Below are 14,072 nucleotides of genomic sequence, written 5' to 3'. Positions count from 1 at the left end.
TGACAACTGATAATTAGTGAGTGGGGACACTACTAAGTGTTATGAGAAAGACGCCCAAGAACCAGAGTTCTGCTGGAAGTCAAAATCATCGACTGTAGCTGTTGTAAAGTATTTGAACCTTGATAGTATGCCCCAGCCAAACCATCTTTAGTTATTTTTACCAGAGCCCTCAGAGTGGGATCAGGCTGGAATTACCCTCACTGGCTTCACCTGGCCTTTCCACCTTCAGCTGCAGCACATCAGCCCCAAGAGGGTTTTTAAGCTCCAGTCTGAAGGGTTGAGGGGAGAGGTGGGATAGGTTTATATTTGGTCTCTGGCCTTTACTGGCTTGTTGTTTGGCTTTCCTGGACTAACTTGGCTGCTAATCACTGGATGGGTTTTGTTGCTGTCATCATCTCGATGCTGCTTTCCTGGATCAGGTGCCCCACCTGTTAGAGCCATCAGGAATTCATCAAGAGCTGAAAGGTAAACTGTGCTAAATTGGAAAAGAATTGGGAGAGAAGAAGCTGAAAAACTTTGAAAAAAAGTTGTAAAATGCATAAGTAGAGTAGAATGCATAAGTAGGTAGAATGCATAAGTACTGTGTTATGTAGAAGTTGTAAAAAGTGTAAGTAAGAAAATGTCTAAGTCGAGTGATATGTGTATGTATAAGTAGTGTAAGTAAGGTATTATGTCAAAGTTGAGAGATGTGTGAACATGGGGGTATTTTAAACAATAAGATGCTTCCGTGTAATCATATTGATTTGTTGATCAGAAGGCATGAGTTCCTGCATGTAGCGTGCCCTGAGGTGAAGGACACAAGTGTGAGGCTGGAGGTGTTACAAGCTCCTCTTGAGAATAGACCTTTGCCCTACATGCTGGATTTTTCTTCCTGATTTGTGTCAGCTCCTCCTGTCAGGGTTGCTCCTGGTGAGGGTGAAGCACGACTCATGTCTGAAGCAGAGAGTGAACCACTGGTCTTGCTAAAGTTCTTTTGGGGTTTCTTATCTGGCTCAACAAGCCCTGGACCTTACCTTCAGGATGTAACTGGAATACTAACCATTACTTACAGCAGTCTGTTGATAACATCTATTCATTTCCAAAATTACATATGTAGTGGAAATAACTTCAAAAGTCTTTATTCTCAGTTAAATATAACCACTTGACACTTTGGGGATGAAAAGGCTGGGGGATTGTTTTAGAATTACATGAGTAGACAGGCTTGGAAATTTTTCTTGTTCTTCCAGTGGATTCTGGTGGAGAAATCCCCCCTTCAGCCTTCTGGCCCAAGGATCTAATGCACTGAATGTCCCATATAAGCTACTCTGCACTGCTGGGCTTGTCTGGCTGCTATCAATGGGCTCCTGGCCTGGTGTGTTGGTGAAGGAATAGGAAGGAAGGTAGAAAAACAGGATGGAAGCACTCAGGAACAGAGGACTAAATCAAAATCCTAGAAGGTTTAAATGAGTTAGGAGACTGCACAGTCAAAATTTTCATTTGGAGGGATGCATGGTTAGGTAAAGGGTAAAATAATGCTTTTGCACAAAACCAGGAAGCACAAGTGAGCTGGTGAAAGAGATGGATACCTGTTATGTGCTTGAAATGTTAACTGTCATAAACCAGAAAACTCAAGTTTAAAATTTAAACATTTTCTTAAATTATTAAACATCCAGTCTTTCCAAACTTGAGTCCTATTTCTTAGAAAGGTCTTTTCATACTTTCAGAGGCACACATGGGCGTCATTTATTTAGTGGAGGACCCACTGACTGCAGTAGTTTCATAAGTACTCAGTGCCATAGCTGCATAGACTCATAAAGTCTCATAGTTACACAGCTCATTTTCATTCATACATGCTACAGTTTAATCATTAATGGTGTGATCTTTTACATAAAGTGAGTTGATGCTAGATGATAGCTATTCCTGAAAAAGTAAACAGTAGTGTTTTTACTTTGAAAAGTTACATATTACTGTACCTGCTACCACATACTCTTATTCTATGCTGTGTTTTCATCCTACTTGATTTGTTTCTCTAAGTTTCTAGTGACTGAAGCAGTTATTTCTTAGAATATTACTAATATAGCTGAGACTGTATTTAAATGAGACCATTTCCTCATACTGAAGTAGAATCAAGCTTATACTAGCTCACATTTTACTGCATTTTCTAATGAAGCTCAAATTTCATGCAAAAATATCATCAGTGAATTTAAATGGCTGATGCAGTTCTGTGAAGAACACTCGAAGCACTCTACGAACAGTCAGTTTTGCATTAATTTCACCAAGCAACTCTCTTCTATTAAACTGTCACTAATTAAATATATAGGTAATAGGAAATTGCCTGTGGTTATTCTACATCAGCATTAGGCACAATATGATTTGGGGAATCACCTGAACAGTAGCTAACATTCAGGGCAAAAAGCAGAGAAAAATCGGTCCTCCGGTCTGCTCTAGTGCTGCAATTCTTATGCACCACTCTTGTGCTGGAATGAAATTTTGGGTGAAAAACAGAAATAAAAGCAAAGCAACAAGCAGCTGGGCAGGAACAGAAGCTGGACACTTACCCGCAGAGGTGCAGTTTTCCGAAGTGAATGACCTCTCTTCTCCAGCCCTGGGTAGTGCCTGCGTAGTAAGTGCTGCTTGGGTGATGCTCAGTGGAGCAGATGGAGCTGAGGTGGCTGCTGCTGCTGTAGCACAAGGGGAGCAGCAGGTGCCAGGTGGCCCCCAGGTCTCGTGAGAACTCCAGCTTCACTGGGTCAACAGAGGAGCTGTCTGTGGTGCAGCCAATATTGATCTGGGGACCAAGGCATCAAACACAGAAGGTGACACAGGGCAGGCTGTGGGACCCCCAGCCATTCTTCACCTTAGTCAGCCTCCCCCATTTGGTACTGTATTTATTTAGTCCAGGAAAATGGTGATTTGGGAACCTATTTAACAACAGGGATGATGCACTCAGGACACACATGAACAGGAACTCTTGCATGTTGCCCTCCTGTCCATGAGTATATCACACTATGGCTTATGATAATATGAACGTGGTAAGAAATCCCCAGCAACTTCTAGCTAGAGAAAACTGTCAAGTTAATTGGTCAAATCCCAGAGTAGAGCTGCTAACATTGCTGGAGAAAATGCACCAGCTCTTGCAGTCCTCTAGCAGGTACTGAAGTAACCACAGCATCAAAAAATCTGCATTATTAAAAGCAGAAATATAAAAACAAAAAGTGCAAACACTAACTTTTGGTTAATGCTGAGCTACACTATGGTCCTCTTTTATGTTACATTTTAAAAAAGGAAGCTTATCAGCTCAATATGTTCAGCTTTCACACTCACTACCTATTCGTCCATGTATAATGGCAAAGCCCTAGAGCATCATAGCTGGATTGGATTTAGATTCAACATCACCAAAACTTAGTTTGTCAGTGTCAGGCTTCTCAGGGTGTGCTTACAAGATTCCTGATAAAAAGAACAGTAGAAAAGGCAGAAAACTTAAATGAAACTAGTTCTACTACTGAAAAAATACAAAATGTTTAATAGAGAATCTGAGACCTCTTAAGATGCATTTTCTGCATACAACCAGTGCAGATCAGTCTGCTTTTCTTTTACACTGATATGTAGATGTTCTTATAATTTCAAATTGCTTTTGTAAAAGAAGAATTATTTCCTTCACAGAATGACTTATAAAATAAGATGTACTGTACTTACCGTGCAACAAATAAAAAGTCATTGCTGATGAAACTTAAAGCCTGTATTAGAACTATGTAATATTTTGATATTCCTATGTCTTTGTAGCAAAAATAAGTGTCTTTCTATCATGCTGTTCTGTTAAAAAAAACTATTTCTAAAACACATTACTTAGAAATGTGCATGAATGTTGAAAGTATCCTACATTGAGTTTCCTTCATCACTCCTCAGTGCACATGAGTCCCATCAACCTACATTTGACTAGAAGGGTTGTCTACTCATCTGGAAGCTTAGATAGATGCTTGACCCAATATAGGTTTTGACTCTTGAGACACAGAGAGAAACTCTACTGCATTATGCATAACTCCTTCATTTACACTAATGCTCTCAAAAAGTGAGCTGAAAACAATGTTCTTACCACATATGGAAGTAAACATGAAGATTTTGTAAGTTAATGGCTTATGAATATCTTAAAGTGACCTCAAACTTTTTTGTTGTACAGGCTGTAATCTATATTTTAAAACAGAAAATGGTTTACATTCAATAATTTATGAATTAGTTGCATGACAAATTGAAGTGTGCATGAGTACACAACTAAACCTAATTTTCTTGGAAAACCCTTAGTATCATTCTAGTAATTTTTATAAACTTGTATCATTTGCTGATTATGTATCTCATATTAATGCCACAACACGCTACATTGTTGCTAAAAGCAGTCTGGAACCATGGCATGGCAATTTACATGCTAGATTCTTTTCCAGTTTCTTACTGACAATATAATGACCTCTCTAAACTAAAAAATACTGGGCTAACTAGTTACTGCTACCTATAGCTGCCCTAGCCAATGCAGAGTTTATATTCTAGGATAAATCAGAGAGTTTAGTTTAGACTCTGTGTTGTCACTGAGGTACCTGTTTCCACTGACTATATGAGAAACACAAAAATATGCTCCTTATTCATGAGCTTTTGTTAACTCCCTAAGATGGGATGACTTCAGGCCATGATAGCCAAAAACCAGCTTCATCTAGAGCATCTATGATGTGGGCAGAAGAAAAAGGAAAGCAGAAACTTGTCTCTCTGAGATAGTACCACAGTGCAGTTCAGGCAGCAGGCAGAAAAAAATTATTTTCTACTGTCACAGGTGAAGTTGTAGCTCTCCACTGGTCAGCCTGTGAAAATGCTGCACTCTTACCTGGAGCAGGCTGTGAAGTGGCCATTTGGCCCCCTCATTATATTTTGCTCATCCTCTTTCCTGCCAGTGGTGACTCTCCAATGCACAGGACATGGACTTTCATGCCTATACACTTGCACTAATAGCATTAACAAAGTAGTAATTTAGGCAAGAAAGTAGAAGACTTTGAGGCAGAAATTTCCCTTATCTGTGCATTAAAAGCATCATGACACATTCACATGAGGGAGAGTCATGTCAAATCAATTAGAGTCTCTACTTGGCAATCAGAACAGCTAGGCAAATATGCCAGAGCAGAACGTGGAAGGACATGAACAAAAAGGCAAAAACTTTCTGAGGACAAGTACCTCAAATTGTATGATAGTATTTTCATTTACACTCAGGTCCCTTGTGGTAATGGAGTGCTCTCCAACTTCATTTGAAACAAATACCATAGCTGAATCTTCTTCCCTGTAAATAAAGGAAAGGAGTGTTTAGACTCTGTTTACAAAGTCACTTCTTTCTACTGCATTGCTGAGAGAATCTTACGGAGCTCTTTTAGACGAATATGGGCAATAAAGCCCAATGTTTCCACCAGGATAGAAAAACCAGTTGTCTTCTTTAGGACCAAAGTCAAAGGTATCCAAAAGGATAATGGGATTCTTCAGGTTATTTCCATCAATAATGAAGTCATCAATAATCCAGATTTCTTCTTTTTTGCCTACAAAGAAAATGGAAATATTCCTATTAAGACCTAATACCATTATTATTAGAGAGCATTACAGCAGCCAGTATTTACAGATTATGTGAAGAGGGTGCTAAAAGTGTGGGTTCACTATTTTCACTTCCCATGAAAATAGTCCCCATACTGCTCTGCAGCCTGACCCTATGGAATTAACTTTTATTCCCTTAAATTTATAGAAGTCACAGCAAAACTAAGAGTGGAAAGCAATGGCTGTTGAACAATTATCTTCTATTTAAATCACATTTACTTTGAAATTCTGTCATTGTCTTATTCAATTAAGAATCATCTAAATGAGCAGCTGCTACAGAGTCCAAGCAGCCTGAAAGTGCAATTTCATTCTATGTTCTTGTACTCAGCAGCTTGTATTTGCCTGGGAGGAGTTCTTCCATAGAGATGGAAGCTCTGAAACTCGTTCTCTCCAATGGATTATGTATTCATATACATCAGAAAATTGGTATTCTCAAACTGAAGAGGAAAGATTAAATTGACAGATATTATGTGTAACATTTTTTCACTTATCTTAAAGTGTTGGAGTTGATCAGAGAAAAGTTTATGTAATTGATTTTGGCAGGACATGTCAGAAGAATGAACTGAAACTGGATTGTCAGGACCAGATTTGAATTTGGTTGGTTTTTTTTGTTAAGGTTGTGCTAAGAATTTGCCTACCTGGAATAAACTGTTACTGAATTGCCACGTCTAAATGATTGCTGGAATTCTTTAGAGCTGTTAGTGTCAGTTTCTGCTAGGAAATGTGCTCACAGTAACTGAGAGCCGAGGAGAGCTTCCTTCAGCTGGCACATCTCCTGTAATCAGGAGGAATGAGCTGTGTTCCTCTTGTGGTTTTCCAGTCCTTTACAATTTAATCAAAAGATTAACTGCTCACTACATACTCTTTCTAAATGGGTTTTTAATGCCTAGTTAATTCTGAGTAAGGTAGACCCAGTTCCCATTTACACTTGGGACACTTTTGTATAATTGGAGCGTCCTAATGGGGCCTCAGTGTAAGTGAGAATCAGGTCCATTAAAAATAATGAGAAGAACCTGAGTGAAGTTAACTTTATTGATGTTGCTTGATCTCCCACTCCCTCCAGGGCCAAAGCTGATGGTTTTCTGCACACAATCCAGGGATATCAGGTGAAGGTACTTCACTTTAAGTCATTCAACTGCTTTATAAGAACAGTAAACATAATCCTGCAGTAATTCTAATTGAAGGAGTTCAAACACAAACCCCCCATGATTTAAAAGTCTCTGTAATTGTTCAGTTCAAAAAATCTACTCTCTTAGAGATACTGAGCTGTGCAAGAATGGACCTGGATTCCCAGAGGTGTCTCTTCCTTACCATTGTTGTAAGGTTGCCAGAGCCTGAACCGCGTTGTGTTGCTTTGGGCTGCATAGGGCAGTGGAACGTTGATAAAGAGGACATCTGTAGTCTGGGTGAAGTAAAACTCATCTATCAGGTGCCAAGTGATGCCACCATTGACAGAGTATTGCAGCAGGATGGAATGAGACCTCTCGGGTGTGCCTGGAGAAGAAAGGACATGGATTTACGTTCATTAAAATCCAGTAAGTTCAAAAATACTTCTTCAATTAGAAATAAAATTATGTTGCTCTGACATCTATTACAAAGCATGGGCTTCCTTTAACAACAACTTAAGCTGTTGAGATGTTATGCACCTACTGTACACATACACCTTCCTGTGCTTTCCCTTGCTTGTCTGTCTGCAAAATGCAAATGAAATAGGGCCTAAATGTGCATTACTGTTCATTATACATATGATCACAGATAATTACTTAGATGAGAAGCTCTCTCAGTGTTACACTTTTTTAGATTAGAACAAACCTGCTCCTTCTACTACAGACATATTCCAGTAATGCAGCATTTATTTGCTTGTTTTGTCCAGGTACCAGATATTATCATTACCATTGGTAGCACCCACAGATAAAGACACAGTCCCTATCCTCAGAGATGTATAGTCTATGGCTCTCACTGCAGACACTGGGATGAGAATATTTATGCCCAGAAATAACATAATTGATGGAAAGCACTGAGGATCTTTATCAGCATGTTTTAACAACAGCAAAGCAATATTCTGTGCTTTGAGCTGGGCCTAAAAGTCAGCAGAACTGACAGTAAAATTTGCATTTTCTAACTACCAGCTCCTCCTATTTTTTTTTACTTTGAGCTTTAAAGAGTAGAAAAACAAAAGCTCTTTATAGCCCTAACTATTAACACATACTAATTAGAGCCCAGCACTCACACTTGATGCTGGTTACCGTTCACAAGCTCAGCCTCCAGCATGTATTTGGTCAGTGCTGTCCATGAATACCAGTGTCCAAGGTATCTCTGAACTGAGGTCTCACTCAGATTTATACTCTCTGCTCCCTTCATAGTGTGGCACAGTGATAGCATATCCCCAAAAACCCAGTCAGGAACCAGCAGAAGAAAAGGACTAAGGGACAGTTTCTTCATCCCTTACTCACTGTGCAAGCTTCTCCCTTGTTCTGTTCTTAAAATAACCACACTTGCTGAAACCAAAGTGCCTGATGCACACACTCCTGTTCCCCTCAGCTCCAGTGCAAGTATTCCACCACCACGGAATGGAGCAGGGAAGAGCTGTTTGCAGTCAGGAGCTGATTTCAGCTTATCTGTGGCAATTAACAGTACACAACAAACTGCTTTTAACACTCACGGCCGAGATGTGCCCAGCTATATTAATTTGTATTCAACATTAAGGAATTTGTTGGGACTAAGTCCTGGATCCAGGAGTAGGGCTAACAAGTCATATAGATTTAGTAAGGAACAATTTCTCCTGGAGTTTCATGGTCTTACTCCTTGTGGATCAAGCGGCAAAATCCAGGCTTGAACCTTTGGCTATTCCTGCCTTAAGAACAATGTTTTTACTCACTGTATTTTTTAATATTTTTTCAGTGATCATATGAAGAGACATTACCAGGCATAGTTTTGTAAAAGAAGTATTCACGAAGAGTTTCCTTATAAATATGAAATATTTGGCATGTTATAATTTTGGGGCATATTGTGTTTTTGGCTGTTACTGTTTTGTCTCTTTTTGATAAAGTACCAAACCCAGTAATAAATAGCCCAATATATATGGTTAAATGCCCATTAAAGAAAATCAATAATAATTCACAAAGAGCTGTATTTTCACTTGTCCATACAGAGATTTGTCTAAGATACTTATTTAGGAAGAAAGAGGGGGTTCAAAACTATTTTCAAGCTGTTGGCAAATGTTGAGTCAGTTAGGGTCCAGTCCCAGAGCACTGAGCTTACCATAGAAGCTATAGCTATCCTCTTTACACCAAAGGGAGAGGAGTGTTTCAGCATTCAGAGTTCAGCCTGGAAGTGCCAATTCTATCAGCAGTGCTGGGAAAACCTTCTGAAATTGCATGGGAGTAACTCAAACCTTCAAGCAGGTTAGTGGTTCTCCATCATGTCACTTCAGACCTGGATATAATTAATTTTTAAGGCCAAGGATGGCACGGCCTTGGAGCAGGCTAAGACTGAATCATTGGCATGAAAGTCCTTGTACTGGAGGAACTGTCACAAGTTATTTACACCGACACATAAACTTGTCTTGCAAAGTCTGACTATTCTTCATATCAATTAAATAGAATTATGGAGTTTCAGTTATCTCTAAGATACCTATTAGGCAGTCATATGGTAAGAGATTTTAATGCAGTGGACTGAAGCTTGAAAAATGAAAAACACTGTAGTTTCCTATTAGTCCCTTAAGTAATTTCCTGTAGGCACCATTTTATGTCATAAAACCCCCAGATAAATTAATTTTTTCCCAACATAGTGGAAAATCTCTAAAAAATCTTGAGCTGTTTTGTTTCTCTTCTGCTCAAAGACTTTACTAGCTATGCTATTTTTGATGTCACTACAGTTCACTTTTTCCTTAGGAATTGCACAGACAGCTGTGTAGGCTGGGAGCAAGGTAGGGATGATGCAAAATTTCAAACAAATTCCCATATAATCTACCATAAACTGTTGATCTCTACTATACACTGAAGTAGAAAATATAAATCTGTATTCTTTCCTGTTTGCTACTATGTACTAATAAAGCTAGAGAAGTGATAGTAAATCAACAGTGATCTTACCTTTGGCAATAAATTTAAATGAAAACTGGATGTACACTGTATTAGTGCAGTCTAGATCTCTTGACACAAGCATTCTCAGTCCTTCCTGCAAACACAGAATATAAAATATGAATAGCAGTTCCCTTCCCATTATCGAAGATATTCTGTAGCTTATTGTTACCTGGAATATTGTCTGCTACTGACTGCTGGTGGCAGCAAGAGAGGAAGTTCTCTGTACCACACCTTTTCCCAGGCAGAAGATGGGGACAGTGACAGCCTTGGCAAAGGGAGCCAAGATCTGGCAGAGGCACAGCAACATGAACAGGTACAGACACAGCTCACCGAGTTTGTGCTCTGAACTGCTGGGCTGTGATTGGATCTGCAAACACCGATCTAGACATTGAGTCCAAGCTACTACACTCATTTTTTGTGCAAACTGTCCAGTGGCCAAGCACCCTAATTTCCAGGCACGTACAGTCCTCTCTAGGAGTTCTTTTTTGTAGCTCAAAATACATTTTGTACAAATATCCTCTTCTGGGGCAACCTGTTGACTGGTAAGGAAAGGGAGCAGACAGGAAAACCCATAGGGACCCCTGAGTCCCTGTCCGTCTCTACAGATGAGCTTGCTCTTGTGGGTCCTTGGGCCAGAGCCAGTCCCTGTTCTGCACAGGTTTGACAAACCTCCTCTCAGAGCTTCCCTCTTTCTCAGATCCATTCCCCCAGGGGAACAAGCTGCAGGAACAAGCAATGCAAATTTTAGACAGCTCACATCTCGTGATTTGGGATTTAAATAATCTAAAGAGGTTGACCTGGAGTTAAGGTTTTGCAAATAAATATTTAAAGGATTGATTTATACACCAAACATTATTTAACTTCTCTTTTTGGGGGCACCTGAGTTCACAGCGTCAAATGAAGACTTGTGCGAGCTGAGAATTTGCATGCTTGTGAACAAAAGTCTTTTTATTATGCATTTTGTTAAGAACTGAAAAATTCAGAAAATATATTTCCTGGCCTTTTGAAATCTGCAGTCAACAAAAAAAGGTCTTTAAAGAGCTAGAAAGCATCAAAAGGATAGAATTGAGTAAAATACAGGCAAACTACATAAACATTGATTACACAGACTATAGCCCTGACTAATTTGTATTATTCAAAATACTAAAAAGACAATCAGGCAACTTCAAGATGATTGCAATATGTACCATATTTCCAAATAGCTCACTTCAAGAATCTCAATGTAGAGTTTCATTTCTTTCCTTTGGTGGTCAAGGAGGAGTTTATACCACAAATGGAAGTAATACACAACAAAGAGATGAAACTCATTCGTTCATAAAAAAAACAACTGTGAAAAAACATGGTGCATGTTTAGGAAAAGACAAGAAAAATGAAAATGTCAAATTCTAGCCAAAAGACTTCAATGTAAGCATATGGAGCTAACAAGAGAAAATTTACTTTCTATTTTTAACTACTGGTTTTCATTCATTTTTTTCAATGTAAGCAATCTCTGACCCCTTTGAAAATGAGAGCTGTTCCAGACTTGATGGTATCACCATTCAGGTTTCCCCTCTCAGCACCGTAGACTTCAGGCCAAAGGTCTGGATGCAAGTTACCATTGAAATCGTCCTTCAGGACAGATGGCAGAGGAAGGACAGGGACACAGTATGGACCTCCAAAGCCTCTGTCACACCTAGCAACACATTGGGAAGAAAAGGCATTATCCATCTGGCCTGGATAAAATACATCCTTTCCATGAAGCAGCTTAAGCCGTTTTCTACTCACATGCAATGACCTGAATCACAGATGCCGTGCCCTGAGCACATCCAGGGGCACCCTGTAGCCAGGACCACATTATCTATAGCCCAAGAATCAACTCCAGAAGCATAGTTGTACTGAATCCATCTGAACCGTGTTCTGGGAGAGCTATTAAAAACAGAGGAAATGTATTTCAGGATTCAAAATTCTGCTCCATAAAGTGCTAAATAATAAAGAAAATCCCACGGATGTCACAAGACAAGCATATTAATAAGCATGGCCCCCTTATTTCAAAAAGCTTCATGTTCTAGTTGAAACTGGAAGTTTAAATTTCTCAGGTTAGTCTTTTAGGCAAAATTCCACCATATTCTAAAGGAAGGTGCTCAAAGTGATAATCAAGAAAGATCATTGCTGAGACACTTGCTGATCAGCAAAGTGGTAGAGCAGAAATTAGTACTTCCATTAGCATTTGACAGCTCCATGTGTTGCTAGCAGAGTGGAAACAATAAAATTGCTTCAGTAAAGTAAGTAATGAAAGTTCATTTATGTTAAGTGTTGTGTAAAGAGAAAAACAATGGTTATATATGTTCATATATATATATAAAAATGTATGAATATATATGTACAAACATGCAGATGCATACACACTGCTGTCACTGCTGACTCCCTTGTTATCCTCAAATGAGGAAAGTATTTTGGAAAAAAAAACTTCTTTGGAAGATGATGTATGGCCCTCTGGAATGAACTGTGGAATTAGAAACCAAGATGTGAACCCCAGGCCCAGTTCATTTAATGTATCTCCATTTTTACCATTGCATTTTCTGGGTGATGAAATGGACAGAGGTAATGTGTAGGGTGCTCTGAAGAATTACAGAACTACTCAGAACAATGGTAAGCAGTGTCATCATGCCCTGTCATTCCTAAATTAGAGCATGGTTTTCTTTAGTGAGATGGATGCCAGCACATCTGCCACATCCATTTACAGCCATGTGATAACCTGAGGATGTCAGCAGAACGCTCCTCCCGGTCAAAAGGGTGGAGGTGGCACGTCCAATGACATGTGTTCTGACTTACTGAATGCTGTGACTGACACGCCTAAATGTTGGATGACAACTTATGTGCAATAACAGAAAACGCTACTGCAGGAAAGGATGGGACAGGGTATTTATTCTTGCTTCCTATTGCATAAATGTTAGAAAAGCTGGTTTAGCATTCTTGTTTTAACTGTCATAAATTATAGGCAAGACTCGAGAATTTGCTCATCAAAGTTGTTACTTCCTTAATTCCCTATAGTTCACATTATAGCTGATGAAATATTTTGAAGTGAAATTTAAAATTCTGGTGGCGTGACAACACACATTTAAAAATTTAAAAGACATGCAGAACATTCCCAAGCCGGGGGATGTTTGTTCAAATTAGATCAGCAAAACCTTTGTCATGCTAAACAGATAGAAGAGCAGCACTCACTTGGTTGAGGGTGGGAGGTAGACAGTAACTCTCTTCCAGTTTTGGAATCTTTCTGAAGTGTAGATGGAGCTCTCGGTGTACTGCTGACAGCCAATTGTTGGGGGGACACACTCCTCTGTCACCAGGTGCCAGTCTCTCCCATTGTTTAGGGAATACTGCAGGTGAACACTGTGGGAATTGCTGTATGGCTTGCTGCAACCCATGCTCAGCTCAAACTGCAAGAATGTGGAGGCTGATACGTGGAAATCCCAAGTCTCAGCATAACGAGGTTTTCCTAAGAAAAGAGAGAAAAACAACAACAACAAAGTGTACCTTCAGCATATGCTTTCAGTAATATCATTCAAATTTGTTACCTCTATCTTCACCTTTTTCCAGCCTTCTCTTCCCTGCAGATTACTAAATACCTGGATTTGTCTATACCTCCCATCTTGTAAAACTTGATCTATGTGTAATTGATAGAATAGACTCATAGAAAATGTAGCAGTTTGATGACACATACCAATGTTTTCACTGAACATCAGAGCTGTATCCATAGACAGGCAGTCAATGTCCACTTGACCTCCTTGTATTCTGTACCAGCTTGCTTGTAAATCCACAGTTCCATCAAATTTATCCTGGAAGCCGGTCTGAGAGCTGTCATTCATCCCTATAAGCACATCATCCAAAGCCCACTGAGCTGAATGCTTCCCTACAAAAACCAGAACAGACAGGTTAGTGGAGTCCCTGTAAGTTGTTTTTTCTGCTCATATGCTGTGTTCACTCAGGGAGCAGTGCTCAATCACATAGACTGAGTGCTGTTAAACAAGACTAAAACATTGCTCAAGGATGCACCTGGACTCTAGAGTATGTTTCTACTACAGATAAATACAGGTATTTCCCTCTTCATTTCTTTAGCTTCAGTGCCTTTGCCATCATATGCTCTCCCTCTGTTTGGATGAGACACTCTCTGAGCCCCTAGATTGGAGATTTTCATTTTATGGATCACAACCTTCCTGCCAATCCCCACAGCTGAATTGGAAAGGCCTCAGTCTAATTCCCAAAATAGCTTTTGTATGAAAGCGAATAGAACATGAAGGAAAATGCTGAAGGCTCTGCATATAGATAATATCTAGAGAACAGCTGTTCTCCTTCCCAGAAATCTTTCTCCTCTTGCTCTCCAGCCTACAGGCATTTCACTTTCATCATCATCTC

General features: G+C 39.5%; 1 protein-coding gene across 2 annotated transcripts in view; it reads right to left on the bottom strand.

Annotated features, from left to right (window-relative positions):
* Positions 1 to 14,072, bottom strand: part of RELN (reelin) — a 275,922-nt gene that overhangs the window by 39,220 nt on the left and 222,630 nt on the right. For both annotated transcript variants that reach the window (XM_048300517.1, XM_048300518.1), the window contains exons 33-41: positions 13,381 to 13,569; positions 12,882 to 13,155; positions 11,442 to 11,582; positions 11,172 to 11,349; positions 9,687 to 9,771; positions 6,907 to 7,089; positions 5,372 to 5,543; positions 5,191 to 5,293; positions 2,538 to 2,767 (exon numbers count right to left, since the gene is read on the bottom strand). In XM_048300517.1, coding sequence (XP_048156474.1) covers positions 2,538 to 2,767; positions 5,191 to 5,293; positions 5,372 to 5,543; positions 6,907 to 7,089; positions 9,687 to 9,771; positions 11,172 to 11,349; positions 11,442 to 11,582; positions 12,882 to 13,155; positions 13,381 to 13,569 — 1,555 coding nt within the window. The remainder of the gene's footprint in view (positions 1 to 2,537; positions 2,768 to 5,190; positions 5,294 to 5,371; positions 5,544 to 6,906; positions 7,090 to 9,686; positions 9,772 to 11,171; positions 11,350 to 11,441; positions 11,583 to 12,881; positions 13,156 to 13,380; positions 13,570 to 14,072) is intronic.

Source organism: Corvus hawaiiensis, chromosome 4 (genome assembly GCF_020740725.1).
Source record: "Corvus hawaiiensis isolate bCorHaw1 chromosome 4, bCorHaw1.pri.cur, whole genome shotgun sequence".
Taxonomy (NCBI): domain Eukaryota; kingdom Metazoa; phylum Chordata; class Aves; order Passeriformes; family Corvidae; genus Corvus; species Corvus hawaiiensis.
This window is presented reverse-complemented; position numbering and strand designations above follow the sequence as displayed.